Source organism: Rhinolophus ferrumequinum, chromosome 5 (assembly GCF_004115265.2).
Source record: "Rhinolophus ferrumequinum isolate MPI-CBG mRhiFer1 chromosome 5, mRhiFer1_v1.p, whole genome shotgun sequence".
Classification (NCBI taxonomy): domain Eukaryota; kingdom Metazoa; phylum Chordata; class Mammalia; order Chiroptera; family Rhinolophidae; genus Rhinolophus; species Rhinolophus ferrumequinum.
This window is the reverse complement of record NC_046288.1, coordinates 2,192,501-2,209,469: the sequence shown is the minus strand read 5'-3', so window position 1 is coordinate 2,209,469 and position 16,969 is coordinate 2,192,501. Positions and strand designations below refer to the sequence as shown.

Below are 16,969 nucleotides of genomic sequence, written 5' to 3'. Positions count from 1 at the left end.
AATAGATGTGTACCAGAAATTACAAGTGCAATCATCTAGTGGAATATCTTTGCTTAATTTTTTAAATGTGTGTGGGGAGGAAATACACCAAAAAATCTTGTTTCCTTTCGGCCATTGATTGAGAAATTGTAGAATTCCTTTTGGTTGGAACAAACCTAGAAAACTGTCTTCCCAATTCAGCCAGGCTCCCCTACTGCAACATCCTTGTCAGACAGGTGAGCAGTTTCTATACAAATATCTCCATCGAGGGAGATCTTCCACCAGGTAAAGCAACCTGTTCATAAGCCAGTCAGAAGTTTCAAAAATTCTCCGATGTTTCTTTACATCCTCAGCCTGCTGACCTTAGGACTGACATAGCTAAAAAAGACCAGTATGAATTTAAATATGGTTTCTTTTTAACTAAATCCAATCATTAAGCAGAGCATGTGAAGAAGAAGGGAGAATAAATTGATACTTTGAGAACTGCAGAGGAGAAATTGTGACTGTCTCTAAGAACAAAATGTTGTGAACAGATTTTAGAAAGACGATCTTTTGGGAAACAGTAAGTGAGCTAATAGCGGAGACCTGAGCCCCTGGCTGAGAGTTCTGGGGAAACAGGAGAACTGAGGGCATCAGGTAAAAAATTCTGACCTGGAGAGGATAACCAGCTTTGGGATTAGGTGGCTGGGAGAGAGGAGCTGCTCCTGGAGCCCAGCCAAAGAAAGAACTGGTCTTGTCACAGTGAGGCCATCCATTGTTGTGGGGCTTAAATGAGTTGGGACTGCGCAAAGGGGTAAGGCAGCTATTATTGAGTTTTACCAAATTTATGAGTGATAAAAATGAGTCCTTACACTTTAGCTGTCTGTCTATAACTTATATCTTGGATTCTCATATTCTCTCTCTAAACGTGTGATGTCACACAGAACAGGCATGGGAGATTTGCCCAGGGTCACTGTCTAAGAAAAGGAGTAAACTGCTTAGCTGGGTCACACTTAATCCTCAGCTGTAACTACCTGAAAAAACTTATTTAAGAAGAGTGTGCTAAGTTTTGTTTTTAGAAAAATCATATAACTAACCAAGGACAGTACCAGTTATTTTTTTGTAAGAGAAAATATCTGAACTCTCGCTTTTTTGTTGGCTGCTGTTGCAGGTGGCCTCCATTACAGTATTGCAAACACATTCTGGAGTTATCAATGATTACCTTTTGTTCTGTTACTCAAAACTCAAAAAGAAGTCACCATCCCTTTATGGGCTTGTCCTCTATTTTTAGAAAACAACCAGTCTTCAAAGTAGCTAGAATCTGAGGGTGAGGGGGAGATTCTAGCTACATTGGGAGGTTAACAATTATAGGATTAGCTTCCAAAGCTGATAAACATGTACATATGTGAGGTGGAATAAATTAGTTTGTGCTTATGTTAACCTCTGAAAATACTGGACTTCATCCTACTTTATCAGTGCCCTTCATTCCCATATGACCTGGCCCAGTGAAATTTGAAACTGACGTGCAATTTCTACAATTCTCTAATAGTTTTCTTCTAATTGGCAATTTAAATCATGACTAAAATTGCCTTGATTGAATCTGTTCTAACCTGACTTGGAACATTTGCCATTAACTACTACAAACAACCAGGTTACCCCCAATTTCAACTACGCGTAGTTCCCTTTCTTGCCCAATGACCACCTCGGTATTGTGGCAAGTTATGTCAAAGAAGCACTGCAAACAATTCTCCCACATCCACAGACCAAAGTAGATATTACAAGTGGGAAAGAAAAAGTGCCAAGTATGCTTCCTTTATCTTGATAAGAGGTAGCAAATCCAATTATAACAGATGAACAAACTTACTCCCCAAGGATGAATTGAAAATCTCCAAGATCTTGAATTGAAATGAAAACTGCTGCAATTTTTAATAATGTAGGATTAGCTAATTCAGTCTGCGGATGTTTACTGGGGTGAGCACATCTGTTCCTTGAGACTGTCTCCCCTCTGGCTTTGTTCTCGGGACCAGACTGAGTGCATCATCAGAAGCCAAAGGTCACGCACCTTCTCACGTGCCCCAGCTTAGGTGTGGTGTGGCAGGGGCAGCCAGGATGAAGGTGCCATCCAGAAGCTCTGGTTTTCTGAATCCTTCCCTGTTCCCTTTGTTATTTAACATCAGACTCCCCACGATCTCTATGGGCCCTGCTGGGCAGCAGAAAACTCAATGTTCTTCCAGTTTTCCTTGTCTACCCGCCCCCCCCCCTTCACTCAGCCAGATGCTTTGCCTTAGTTTGTTTCTTCCTGTTTATAGCAGCAGTAAAAGGCACTTAAGTACTGAAATGCACAAAGAACTGTGCTACATGTGTGAGAAGCTCTTCTGACAAAAATGTCTACCTACAGAGATGTCTATAGTAACATGGCCCCCTAATTCCCCAAAACTCTGAAGTACAGAGATGCTCAGTTGCCAGGATATATTGGTCAAGATATATAGAAGTCCATTAAAACACATTTACTCAATAGATTAGCCAGCAGCCATTAGAACAGATAAATGTGAAAAACAGAAAGCTATTAAGATTACAGTATATAGGAAAACACTTACAAGAGATAACACTATTGAAAAGAGCAGGATGTCAAATTGTTCCAGAATGCTGATTACAACTTTGCCAAAAGTATGATTACATATGGATGTAGCTCTAGAAATTATAAAATAGGGAGAACAAAAATACTGAAAGAAGGAGTTGGTTGATGACTATTAACTTCTAGGATTCTATGAAAACACTGATAAAGCTCTTGCCAGGCTTAACATATCCAATCACAGAACGTTGTTACTTCATTCTCAACCTTTTTGTTTTACAGATTCGTGAATTTACCCCAAAAGAAATTAAGTGACTCATCTGTGATCATACAACTGCTCACTGACAGAACAGAAGCAGGCACTACGGTCTCCGCATTCATGAACCTGTCCTCTTTTCTATAGAGCACCATGCAACGGATTCATGCAAATAAATCAGGGGGTCCTTGGTACCCTAGAAATCATTATCCAAATCCTTACACCGGTAGGAGCTTTTCCAGGGAAGCCGGCCTTCAATATACTAAAATATTTCCTAATAACCAACCATTTTATGACTTGAATCCCCAATGAAAATTTTGTTCACAGTCAGCATCTACACCTGATCCTGCCTGCTGGTGTCTTGTACTTCCCACAAAATGATGGACATCCACTACAATGTGAAATTACAAACCTTGCCCCCCCCAAATTCAGAATTTTGTGAAATTAATCAAAACGACATTAGAGAACATGACCAATAACAGGTAAAACAATGGCAAACAGGGACTGAGCAGTTTGATGAGGAAACAATCATTTAAGAGAAAAATTTCAAGTTGGTGGCAAGATAGGAATTTCAATACCGAAGGAATTTAATATTCAAGAATCTAAAAGGCCCAAAGGAAAATATCAAAGATCTAAGATCTCAAATATTTTTGTAACACTGGCCATCTTGAAGATGTGATGTAAATATCAAATGTGATTTAAAAAGTACCACGATGTATAATCATACAATTTTGTCCCCAATTACTCCTCTCAAAACAATCAAAATTTCATTTTTGCATTGCTCATTCTAAGAGAGCTATGGTCAAAATGATCTCCTAAATTTTGTTAAATATAAACCAAAGTAAATGTATTTTCACAATTTTTGTGTTTTCTTTGCAAGATAAAGTCCCAAAGCTTTTCTAACATTATATTATGAAATTTTGGTCCCCACTTAAGTGGATTCACTTTAAATGGCCTTTTTCTGGTTCTAATTATCCACGGATAACAAGGACCTGCTGTAGAATCTTCAGAAAGAATTTTTAAAGTATAAATCAGTAACATGAAGGGTATTTATATCATTGCAAGCCAAGTATACATTTTAGAAGCAGAAACTTCAGATACAGAATATGAAATACTAGGGGACACCATGCTTTTATTTTGCCCCTCTGTCATAAAAAATAGTACAATTAATATTTTATTTTAATATTTTATAAAAACTAAGGTTACACAATCATAATTGACTGTATTTGTTTCAATTCTTTTAAAAAGCATGAAAGTATAATAATATATTTATCATCCTGAATTATATAATTAAGTTTCCAGTTTTACATCCTATTTTATTTGAACAAAACCATGGAAAAACCTTCATAAAATTCTTAATAGTTACTGGTTTTCATATTGCTATTAGTTTTGCCATCTGCAATTATCTGTGGTCTGAATTTCACCTGAGAAGAATCAAGTTGGCTGAGTTTTCCTATGTTCAAAATGTTTATCACACAAAAATAATATTCAGGAATGTCCAACATTCACTGAGATAATGAAAGCTATTATAGTATCATAAAAACACAAGGCTTCATTTTAGAAGCATCAATTATTCAGTGGAACATTTTCTTCTGGAAGAGTAAGAAGAGTAACAGAATATTTTTTCCATTAAATAAAATTGCAACATTCTGTAATAAAAAGATATTTTTTCTTTTACTTTCCAAATCTGTAACACTATTAGGAGTCTAAATAATAAGGAACAACTTAAAGTATGTGGAATAACAAATAATTTTTGAAGATTTACTTGTTAGATTTTCTAGCTTCTGTGACCAAACTAATAAACAACATATGTTTACTAATCCTATCTCAAAAGTCAAGACTGAGACTATTGACTCAATCTAGCCATCAGATTTGCTTATCACTTAAATGAGTGTAAATGTGTGACTCAGGACTAAGATGTGACTAATAGTTCCTTCCAAGAAGGACAACAAAGCCCCAGCTCCCAAAGCTACCAGAGGCTGAAGAACAAAGATGTGCAATACTTGCCATGCTCTACTGTGGACACTTGAATTATTTCAAAACTGTGTTTGAAGAAGAAGAAGAAGAAGAAACTCAAAATCTCCCTCTCCAATACCTGAGACTCATGCCAAAAGAATCAGATGAGACCTCTGCTATGGTCCCTCCTGGAACGGAATTAGGGAGCAACTAGAAATTCAAGGACCATGAGACTCCCTGCTTTAGCTTAGTCAGGTAAAATACTGTCAACCTTGGTGAAGAACTTCGATGGTCATACAGCTATAAAAGGAAGTTTTTGTGCAGGAAAGCATGATCACACCATAAAAGAAAAGAAATCATGTATTTGGCTCCTTATTTTTGGCCAACTGACTTAGAAGCAGATGTCGGTCAACAGTAAAATTGCCTTTGAAAGGAAATGCATGATTAGACTTACTACCAACCCTGAGAGATACTGTTAATAATAAACCAGACTAACTCTCCCCTGTTTTGCTCAGCAACCTTCTAGCCACGAGGGAGGCAGAAAATTCCTGCAGTATAAGCAGGTGGGCCAGGTGGGCTCAGGAACTGGACAAAGCCCAGCCACTTCTTAATTTTGGCAAGTGTCTTCACCCCTCCAAACCTCTTTACTCTTCTGTAAAATGGGTATAGGAACCCATTTTAAAATGGGTACAGGAAAGTCCTGAGATTCTTACAGCTTTGAATGTCAATCATGCATCACAGCAGTTGGCATCACAATGTTTGGGTGGTTATTCCTTTTCCTGCTACATACAGAATAGAGTAACTTTCTACTTTCTCTGAAACTTAGGAGAAGTTTGCATTAGATGTAATTACAGTTGAACCTTTCCACCCAAAATCATGACTGGGAACTTTTTAATTATTATTACTGTGAAAATACAGAAAAAATAATATTTCAGAATGCAGCATTCCAAAATCCCTTTTTTTTCCTAACAATTACTCCAGTCTAGAATGACCCATACAATTTTGCTTTAAAGCACTAACACTGACATGGTGCCAAGTACTCTGTTTTCCATGTGTTAACTCATTTAAAATTTATAATAATTCTCTGAGGTAGGATCGGTGCTCATCCCCATTTTGCAGATCAGGAAACTGAGACACAAAACTCTAAAACAACTTGTCCTGCTCTCAGGGCCAAGCCAGGATTCAAACCACATAGGGCAGTTCCAGAGTTCACACAGGACTTCTGTTTTGTATATTTATTTGGAGGTGGGCGTGGAAGGAGGGAAAGCAGGGAGGGAAGAAGAAGGAAAAAAACCAAAACAGTCTAAAAGATCCTCGCCGCCCCCAACCCAAAACACACATACATAGCAGAGAAGACTTCAATTGTGAAGACATCACCAAATGCATTCTCCCTGGCTGGTTGTTCAAATAAAGACGTTCAATTTCTTATTAAAAAGATGGTGCTTTCCTAGAGATAATAGGGGAAGTAGGGGGAAAGAGAGGCCTGGGATCTATATCTTACTACAATCTGGATCCAAACTGCTTTGTCTAGATCACAACTGCACAAACATAACACACCTGTGAATTCCAGACCTGGAATTCTGTAGAAACAGTCCTCAAAGCATTCTTCTTAAATACAATACCTTCACATGTAAGACACAGAATAACCAGTAGCTGCTACTAAAACAAGGATAGGAATATATGTGCCAGTTCATTACCAACATTAATCAAACCTTCATTCATCATTAAATAGTATCCCCACTTTAGAGGCAAGATTAAGAGACGAAGCGGTTTGCCAGAAGGCACAGACTGACTGAGATATATAGATATAGATATTATGTGATCGAAATTCCAGCAGCTTCTAGGAGCTACGACCGGCGAGAATCCAGTGAGTTTCCTGAAAGACAAGAATCTTCACCCAACCCACAGAAAGACCCCTGAAAACCGTGATGGGTGACCACTGTACCCCAGTGAAAAGATATATACCTGTGTCAACAGGATGGGAGGAACGAAAATTAATATAGCTACTGTTCACCTATGCTTAACATACTTATGGTCGCGTCATTTCCCCCAAACACTTGTACAATGTAGTGCTTTTTTAGTGTAACCAAAGGGGAAAAGAAGAACTAAAGGAAAATTTGGAATTTGCGGCAAACCTCAAGGTAAGAGATTGCGACACTAACCAATATGAACAACCTTAGGGACAGAATTACAAGGAAACTGGGTTTTTTGGAGTCACTGAATTCAGAAGGAAAGACGACTAAAGGGAAAAAGGGGACGAAAGAAACTCGGCAGTCAGGCTCTTCTCTATTCTGCATATACCACACGACTCATGGTGCTTCTGGGGGCAGAAATTGGGAAGCTAAGCGAATGAGGGCTTCAGGGACTCAGAGCATAATTTCTTCTAGAGGTCAGGAGAAGGCCCGGGGTCCCCAGAAATGAAGACAGACTAAGAATGAAGATGCAGCCCTGCAAATAAACAGGCCTTCAGCAGCCACAAGAAGCAGCCCACACAAATCGTATAAAATGTACTGTCTACTTTAAGACACTCATTTGTAATTTCAGAGGGTGAATAACGTTGATGTCTCCCCTGAGAAACCCGCCTGCATGAATCATCTCACTTCAGAAAAAGGGGTAAATTTTGAAAGGAAATAAATCCTGTAGGTTGTGTTTACAACCAGGTGGCTAGTTGTAGACACTGGGCAGCACATTTATACAAATTGCTCTAAGTTTTCTTCAAGATCCTTTTCAGAATCAAGATGGACGGAAAAACCGCTGTAACAGGTGACAAGGTGGTGAGGCTCTGTGCCCGCCCGAAGTGGTGGCACCTGTTTAAGCAAACAGGAGGCAACTTGGCTGAAAAAACACCTTCATCAAATGACACTGTAGAACTGTATTTGAACGTGCTCAACAGACAGATCTGAACAACTGGTCGACAGGCTGGATTTAACTCAGCCCTTTTCTTTGTCTCAGAGCTGAATGAAAGAATGGATTTTAATAATTAAAAAACTGTGATTCAGTCACTGTCATTTTAATGATAGCTCAGGACATGTTGAGGCCAAGCTGACGAAGAGATTTTTTTTCAGCAACATTTGGTAAGTTTCTTTAGCAAGAGGTATTGGGGAGGGCGGGGCGGAGGGCAGAGGCATTGGATGTGAAACCAGAGGGGCCAAATCTTCAGGCAAGACAGTGAAAGGCGGCTCAGGCCTGGTGAGGGCACTCACAGGCCCACACCGCTCCCTGAGAAGACCACTGCACAGCTTCCTCAGGGCAGTACGGTGCAATGGTAAGCTCTGAAGAAAACAAACCCAACAAACAGAACAATGGTTTGGGTTCTCAACCCTCCCTTTAGACAAGTTTGTAAGCAACTGGAAAGTGATTTTAAACTCTTACTGTACCCTAACGGGCTGTGGCTTAGCAATGAAAGACGAAGGAAGGTAGGTTTCCAAACTCAGGAAGGAATTCCTATTTTTCTTCAAAAAAGAAAAAGACGTCACAAGATAGAGCAAAAACACAGATGAAGTAAATTAATTCACCTAACATAAAGAGTGGCTTCACAAGGCAGGCTTCTTTTGCAGCTATTTTGTCAAGACAGACTGTTTACTGCATAAGATGAAACCTCTGAAATAAAAAGGTAGATTGAAAGCTGGATAAAGATAGTGCTCGAGGAACTGCTGAGACTCTAACTTCATTTATGTAGGGTGGAAATTCGTGGTAGAACAAGATCATTAGTCATGTTCTTCACTGAGAAAGCCCACTGATAAGTCAGTTCCCCGAAAATACTCTGAAGTACAACATTATCCCAGGGACACCTCTCACCAGGAAGACACACTCGCAAAATTTTTCTACCAACAGGAGCCTGAAAATATCACAAGATGATTCTGGGCACACATACTTGCCCCCTCCCCCCAGTGAATCCCCTCCCATTCCTTCTAAAGCAGTGAAGAAATCCTTCTATTCCCATTATTTGTGGGAGATAATATTTGAGGATCAATATTTGACCCTCGCCCTCAATCATGAATTCATTCTTCTGGGTTATTCAGGTCCTTAAATGAAACCACGTTTTGAGTTAGCCCATAACTTCAAGGCTCACCTGTTTCAGGAAGAGGAAGGAAGGAAGTAGTAGGTACTGCTGTTGCCATGGTCCTCTACTCCACACTCCAGCCCTGCGTCAGCCCAGATACAGGCCACCCCTAGAGACAGCAGGCCTTTCCAGCACAGATGATGTGGTTTTGTCTGACCTGCACCCTTTTTTCATGTGGAAATTCGCCCTCTCTCCCCAGGATCATGCCCCATCCACTCCTCCATCCACACCACAGGCGTGACCCAGGCCAAAGAGATTCCTTTCCTACGATTTGATTTAGCAGCAGTAGAAGAAAGAGGTCTCTCCTCTTTCATTTTGGGTCAAAGCTGTAAGAGCTGCCAGCAGCCATCTTTCAGGCCTATCCACTGCCAGAGAACATGAGGCCAGTGTACAGAGGGCACCTGTGTCCCCACTAAAGCCAGCTTCACCCTTCGGTTTCCCTAGTATGGAAGTCAACAAATTCCATGTTTTGCTTCAGCTACCTGCAGTTGGGGATAGGGGAGATATGTAACCCCCAGCTTTCCTCAAGAAACCAGACAGTTGCTTTTTTTAAAATAAAAGAAAGAAAAGTTTTATATCTAAGAAGACACCCAGTTACCATTTCCTATAAAAAGATTCTTCCTTTGGACAGGAAATAACTTGTTACAAATACATTCATAAAATGGTCACTTAACGTTTTGCAGAAAATTGTTCCAACTCCATACTTGAAATCTTATAAATGGTTTAATTACAAAGCTCCAAGTTAGTTTTTAATATGTTGTGACATTATAATAAATTTGAAAGATCACTTAAAAGACTTTAAAGAATTCTGTCAGACAGGACACGGTGACATCTTAAAACAGAATAAGCAATGGTGTTTCACAATGAGCTATTCCAGGCTAATGCCTCAGAAAGACTTCTATAAAGGATGGAGTAGGTGCTACTATTTGAATAATGTTCCATCAAAATAAGAACAGCTACTGAAAGAAAAAACTTCCCAGCCAACAGCACAACCAGACATCTTCCTGCAGCATTTACATGGGCCGGGAGACCCAAGCTAAAACCACCCATTGAAGACAAACATTTATCAGATGGAGTAGGACTAATCAATAAAGTTATTCCATTTCATAAATAAGGCAACCCTAATAGGCGTCAGCTCGAAACTTACTATGGTGACACTGAAAATACATCTCTAAACTGACACAGCTCAAACACCTTTGACCTTTCAAGACTTTCAAACTATCTGTGGATAATCTGCCCTGGGCTGCTTCTGTTCCTGGTACAAACCCCCAATTTTACAACTCACCACTGACACCTCACTTTTTGTACGTCTGCCTCCTATGGTCAGTCCCGAACTCTAGAACAGTAAGGATGGAATCTTACTGACCTCACTTCCTGGCCTGGATTCTTAACGGAAACTGACAGGCTGCCTAACAAATAAATATTCATTAAATGGATAAATCGTATTTCCTTTCACTTAGCTATAAAAACAAAACAAACAAAAAAATTAAACAACAACAATAAACAAAAACCTTGGTGATTAAAATTTCAATCAAGGTACTCCAAAAATGTGAGGGGCTCAATGCAGGCTCAGGAATAATGTGAAATAATCTAGGCATTTATTCTTAACACAAGAAAAGAGAAAGTTCCGTTTCTGTGTAAAGAAAAAAAAATTCTAACTTTAAAATAGACCCATGATTCTTCCCCCATTTTCATGGTATTTCATCAGTATTTCTCGGGGTTGTTACTTACGGATCCCTTCTAACACTGGATTTGAAGGTAACTTGGGTCAATTCAAGGTCAAATACCAGATACGGAGCACATATGCCTTCACAGGCTGACTGTGCTGATAAAGAAATCAGCCCTTCAACCATCTTTGCCACCTGGTGTCAGAAAGCCCCCTCTTGAAATTTATATCTTCCACCCCAAATGCATTCCTTTTTTCCACTCAAGTGTTGCTGATTCAAGTGAAGCAGGGACAGGGCAGGAGGACAGAACACAGGCCCCTCTGTCAGCCAGCTCTCCAAATGTGCTCAGGCAGCCTCTGGGGCTCTGGGCATGGAACAAAGACCCCAGCATGGGGCCAGCAGGGTGGATATGTGGAGCCAGGCAGGAGACCTCTGCTAAGTGAAAGGTCCAGACATCAGTGGCCTCAAAGGGTGGAGACAGGCATCAGAGGGGAATCCCTGGACCAGCCTGAAGGTAACAGTGCTCTGAAACATAGGGTGTTTCCTACCTCATGTGGAATTCCTCAGCAGCCCCAAGAAATGACCCAGTCAGGAGAAAAGGCAAAGCCCTCTGTGAGGTAACTGTCAGGTGTGTTCATGAATTGTGTGTTTATGGCTATAGACTGAGCGTTTGAGTACCTCCTTCTCTCCCAAATCCCTATGTTGAAACCAAAGCCCCAGTGTGATGGTATTTGGAGGTGGGGCCTTTGGGAGGTGATTAGATCATGAGTGTGGCGACTTCACAAGTGGGATCAGTGCCCTTATAAAAGAGACCACAGAAAGCTCCCTTGCCTTTTCCACCACATGAGGAGACACCATCAATGAACCAGGAAGTGGGTCCTCACCAGACACCAATGTGCAAACACCTTGATCTTAGACTTCCCCGCCTCTGGAACTGTAGGAAATCAGTGTTTGTTACTTAGGCCACCCGGTCTATGGTATTCTGTTATAGCAGCCTGAACTGACAAAGATATTTATTAATGTCGCAGTTCACTGGTATTTCCTGCTTCTATGGGCTAGGCTTCCCAGCCTGCCACCCCCAAAATTACAACCACTCCTCGCTCATCCAAATATGTGATTTCCCATTAAGTTTTCCAAGTCCACCGAGATCACACATCTCCCTACCTCTGTGTTCACTTAGTAACTGAGCCTGCACTAAGTTGTAACATACAATACGTTGTTTTACAATATTTTTGAAATGTTATACCAGGTCTCCCTCACTACCAGGGGTTATTTTCTCATACTTTTTATGCAAATCTCCAAAGCATCTAAATAGGCCCTCGTATAGCATAGTTTCTCAATTATTCACCAAATTCCATCTAACATGTAATTTCTCAGGGTATTGACCACGTCCCCCAATTGTACTCTTCATCCACAACTAAAAAAATAAAATCATTTGCTAGTGAAACTGAAAAAGTAACTATTAGTCACTTTTATTTCAGAGAATGGGGAAAGGTGATCCTAGAACACAAACTCTTCGAGTGAGAAAGCCCCGATAAAAGAGGCAACACTTAATATTACTCTGGGGACTAAATCATTCATTCACAAAATGCACTCAGCTTTGGGGGGACAGTGACAAACGTATTACCTCTGTCTTGGAGGATTTGCAGCAAACAGAGGAAAGGGGATGTCTGAACAAAAAGGTGCTCTGATGTTCCATGTGTGCTGTGAGTGTAAATAAATACACATGGGCTCTTGCACACGCACTCGGTGCTGCCAGTAACACCGCATGGGCCCAGCTACTCCTCAAACTTCAGATTTCAGCTTAAGTGGCACCTCCTGTAAGAAACCCTCCCTGACCATGCAGTTTAAATAAGTTTCCCTGACACCCCCACTTTTCAACACAGCACACTTTGGAGCAGGTGAAACATTTGTAACCCAGGATTTCTTGGTTCACTGCTCATGTCTCTTTCCAGACTGAATGCTCCATGAGGGCAGGACCAGGCCTGTTCTCTGCACCATTATACATACCTAGCCTGGCGCAGAGAGGGGTGTGTGAACAAATGAGCACCATGAGCGTACAAATGCCAGGATGGCCAATCCCACCACCATGGTCAAAGGTGGACGAGTCAGAAAAGCTGTCCTAAATCACAGAGGAAGTTCATGGGGACAAATAACCACCCACAGGAACAGAAGAGGGAGGCATGCCTGAGTGGTTCATCTTTCTCCCTCCATTTAGTTACATAAAATGGGCATAGCTGTCACCTAACGGGGTCATTATTAATACCACTAGCACAGTGCCTGAGCAATTAGGTCACTTCCTCCTCTCTTTTCTGAGCCAGGTGATCTGGAGAACACATGTATACAAAGCATAAACTCCTCCTCAGCTCATTCTAAGTGACCCATGTCACCAAGGATGGTGGGCACGGGGTGGGGGAGGGGCAGGTAGAAAGGAATGAGGGGGTTTACATGAACAGAATGTAATCTAAGCTAGAGCTGACATGCAATTAGGATTGATCCCCACACTGGCTGTTCAGGTAACTGTTCAATTTCACTGCTCCCTCTGTCATTTCTTCTATCAGGGAGAATAACCCAGAGGGACTGAAGACCGAACCTCCAAAAACAAAAGATATGCACATATACCTCTCAGGAGACCTGGAGGGCAATACTTTAACTTTTAATGCATTAAAAAAAAAAAATCACCCTTCACTTATGCACAGGTTTTACATTTAAACTGAGATGCTTGCAAAGGATCTCTTTAAGCCATGAAAATGTGGTGCCAATTTTTTTTTTTTTCACTTAATATTAACATTTATTTGCATACAAGTTTCCTAAATAGATGATCTTATATATACATTTTAAACATATGTATTTATGTTTAAAGTAGACTTGAACATTTTTAATCAGTAAAAATGTACAAAACAATTACAAATGGAAATAACAATGACAAAGTACCCTGTGTTTTTATCCCAGAGACACATCATAGAAATTCAGGTTAAGAAAATTTAGAAAAATGTTGTGTTGTATATTAAGAACATGTTTTGGGGAGTGGAGAGAATTACAGCATTCCCTTTGTCTTAAAGCAGTTGAGTATGAACTAAGAAGGCAGCAGACCCCATAAAGACAGAATTCTGAGGCGAGGAATCCAGCATGTGAGTGTAGTATTGTTTCACTCAACCTCTTTACAATGCTCAAGTTCCCACTTTAAAGAGCTGCTGAGGTCACTTCTATTTCAGAAGGATAATCATTTGATAGTATTGACTTTTTCTTATTATTAATCACAATGAATGATAATTTGTGAAATACTTCTCCACCTTAAAAACTTAAGACTCTGTATCCCGACAGACGAAGCAGCAGGCACTGTCGGGAGTCTGAGGGTAACATCTGCACCCCACCAGCCTGTGCGTCCTCTTCTAAGCAGAAAGCATGGAGGGTGTGGAGCAGCCTGGAGTTCAGTGGTCAGTGGCATCATGGAGTTGATAGCAGTCTCCTTTCTATGGTTAATTAGAATCATTGCTGCATCCTTTATCCTGGCATTGTAGTCTCATTGAAGGCTTTTCATCAATACCTTATTCCTCTGAACACATTTCGGGCACAACATATTGTCCTCCAGGAACGGGGGTGGAAATTTGCTAGCAGGTAGCAAGAAGAGTGCACACACTCTCCCGTGTTTTTCAGGAACCCAGGTTTGCCCAGCATAAAACTGTAGCTGGACCCAAACCTCTTTATGTGCAGGAAGACTTCGCCCATGGACCACACACCACCTGACACTAGAAGCCTCTTGTGGTGATTCCTCTGCCTCCATCTTCCCAGCTCTGGCTGCAATTCTGGTCCAGGAAGCAAACACAGCATCTGGGGGGGAAGTTGTCATGACAACCTTGTCCAGTCCTTCAAGAGCAGGCATCCCTTCCTCAGGGGGAGCAGTCACTTTAGAAGGATCAGAATTTTCCAGAGTCATTTCCCACTTTTCCATCTTTAATTTTCTTTGTGTTGTGGTCAATATCTTGGCCTCTGCTGATGTGACGGGAATAACCTTTTGATGAGGGTAAGCATGTTCGCAGAGTCGCCTATATGCTTCCAATTTCAAGCCTTTGGTGCCCAGATTTAATTGCTGGCACCACGCCCTCACGATGTCTCGGTGAACCAGGTTTATGGGTGGCAGTTTAGAGGGCAACGGAGGAACTGGTATCTTCTTCCGAAGTCTTATTTTTTTATTGTCTTGTGCCATGTTTTGTGGATAGGAAGCTTCATCCTCTTTCATGGACCTTTCTCGTTTGGTTCCCTTCCCTGAGTTTCTTTTTGTACTTGGTTCACCAACAGCCTGCTGTTTCTCTTCAGCTTCTACTGAGAGAGGTTGGAATTTGCAAGTCTTTTTTTTCTCCTTTGACTTCTTTGAGGAGTTTTTGTTGCCTTTTGCATTCTCCATACTCAAAAAAGAAGTCGAGGTTGATATAAAGAAAATCTTCTTACTTCTTGTGGTGCCAATTTTTAATGTAGTATTATCTTTTCAAATCTTAAGGAGACTAGGAATGAGAGCTTCACAATTATTTTTTGAATACACGTAGTATAAACAGTGAAGTGTTAGACATTCTTTATCCCTGGATATTGGCAATTAAAGGAAAATTTGGAGGGAGAGGACATTTTTCCTTGAATTTGCAACTTTCCCAAAACATCTGCAGTACAACCAAAGATAACGTAGACTGCATAAAAAATCTGAAAACATTTATCCATAAAGATATATGCACCCCTATGTTCACTACAGCATTATTCACAGTGGCCAAGACATGGAAACAACCAAAGTGTCCTTCGATAGACGATTGGATAAAGATGTTTTTTATATATATATATTATATATATATATATATTTAATAATGTGTATTATTAAATATATATATTATATATAAATATATATAATATAAATATATATTATTTATAATATATAATTATATATAATATATATTATATATATAATGAAATACTACTCGGCCACAAGAAAAGATGAAATACTACCATTTGCGACAACATGGATAGATCTTGAGATTGTCGTGCTAGCGAAATAAGTCAGAAAAAGTCAAGAACCAGATGACTTCACTCATATGTGGGATATAAAACTGAAAACAAAAAATGAATAAGACAAACAAATGAAGAATCAAAAACTCATAGACACAAACAATAGTTTAGTAGTTCCCAGAAGGTAAAGAGAGAGGGGGGTGGTAGATGAGGGTAAAGGGGATCAAATATATGGTGATGGAAGGAGAACGGACTCTGGGTGGTGAACACACAATGTGACATATAGATGATATATTACAGAATTGTACAATTGAAACCTACATAATTTTAGTAACCAATGACACCCTAATAAATTTAATAAAAATTTAAGAAAAGGAAAAAGGTATGTGAGGTATGCCAAATGATTTTGAGATGGAGAAATTATTCTGCAGTTTCTGGATGGGCCCAACATAATTGCCAATGTCCTTAAATGAAGGAAGCAGAGGGAGATTAACTACAGAGGAACAGGTGCTATGAGCCTGGAAACAGGGACTGGAGTGATATGCTTTGAAAATGGAGGAAGGGTCCTCAAGCGAAGGAATGCAGACACTCTAGGAGCTGAACAAGACAAAGAAACAGATTCTTCCCTGGAGCCTCCAGGAGGAAGCAGCCCTGCTGGCACCTTGATTTTAGCCCCTCAAGACTTATTTTGGACTTCTGACCTCTAGAACGGTAAGAGAATCAATTTGTATTGTGTAAGCATTAAATCTGTGGCAATGTGTTACAGTGTCAAGATGACACTAATACAGTATGATTGTTTCATTCCAAATCATTTGATCAAAAATCTAGTTCAAAAAAGAATAATGACAAATTGTCATGCCCAAACAGGTAAACATCTAAGTTTGACCGAGTAAGTTCTGTGTGCCTTTTCTCTTTGCAAAAGTTAGAGCTGTGGTTTCATGTCAGCCCAAGACCCTCCCACCGTTAGCCTATTAAGGACATAACTGGGAATCCACATTTCATTTTTGTTCTACTATAAATGCATTTTTTAAAATCTTATAGTGTTAATGTAGTTCTTAGATATAAGTTTTATTACATATGAGGATTAGAAATAGCTGCTGGAAATTTTTTAACTCTAGTTTTAAAATAGGAATAAAAGAGACACAGAAATTCACCACACCAAACTTTAATACAGCTTATCTTTGATCAGCTCTGATTGTGTCTGAAACTGTATTTGTTAGCTAAATAATACACACGGAGGTTTGAATGAGAACTCAGAATTTATTAATTTATTAATGTTATACCCATTGCTTTCTCTCTATTTCTAGAAACTGCTACAGTAGTAACTAACCAATGTTTGGGCCTGGCTCACTTGAGAACATGGGTAAATGTGTTAGCTAACAAAACTTTTCAGCACTTTAAACTATGATTTATCCTGCAAACATCTGAAGCATTTGTAAACAAAATAATAAAGAAACAAAAGAGAATAGCCCCATATTTGCTTAATAAGAATAATATGTAAGAGTTTA

At 39.9% G+C, this 16,969-nt stretch overlaps 2 protein-coding genes across 4 annotated transcripts in view; both read right to left on the bottom strand.

Annotated features, from left to right (window-relative positions):
* Nucleotides 1-16,969, bottom strand: part of SVIL (supervillin) — a 222,548-nt gene that overhangs the window by 182,073 nt on the left and 23,506 nt on the right. The gene's annotated exons all lie outside the window — the stretch shown is intronic.
* LOC117022024 (developmental pluripotency-associated protein 4-like) lies at nt 13,996-14,877 on the bottom strand. The gene has a single exon (XM_033105624.1). It carries the CDS (start codon nt 14,875-14,877, stop codon nt 13,996-13,998), a length of 882 nt encoding a protein of 293 aa, XP_032961515.1.

Excerpts from the sequence above, each read along its gene's own strand:
- LOC117022024 (XM_033105624.1), bottom strand. The coding sequence starts at position 14,877 with ATGGAGAATGCAAAAGGCAACAAAAACTCCTCAAAGAAGTCAAAGGAG.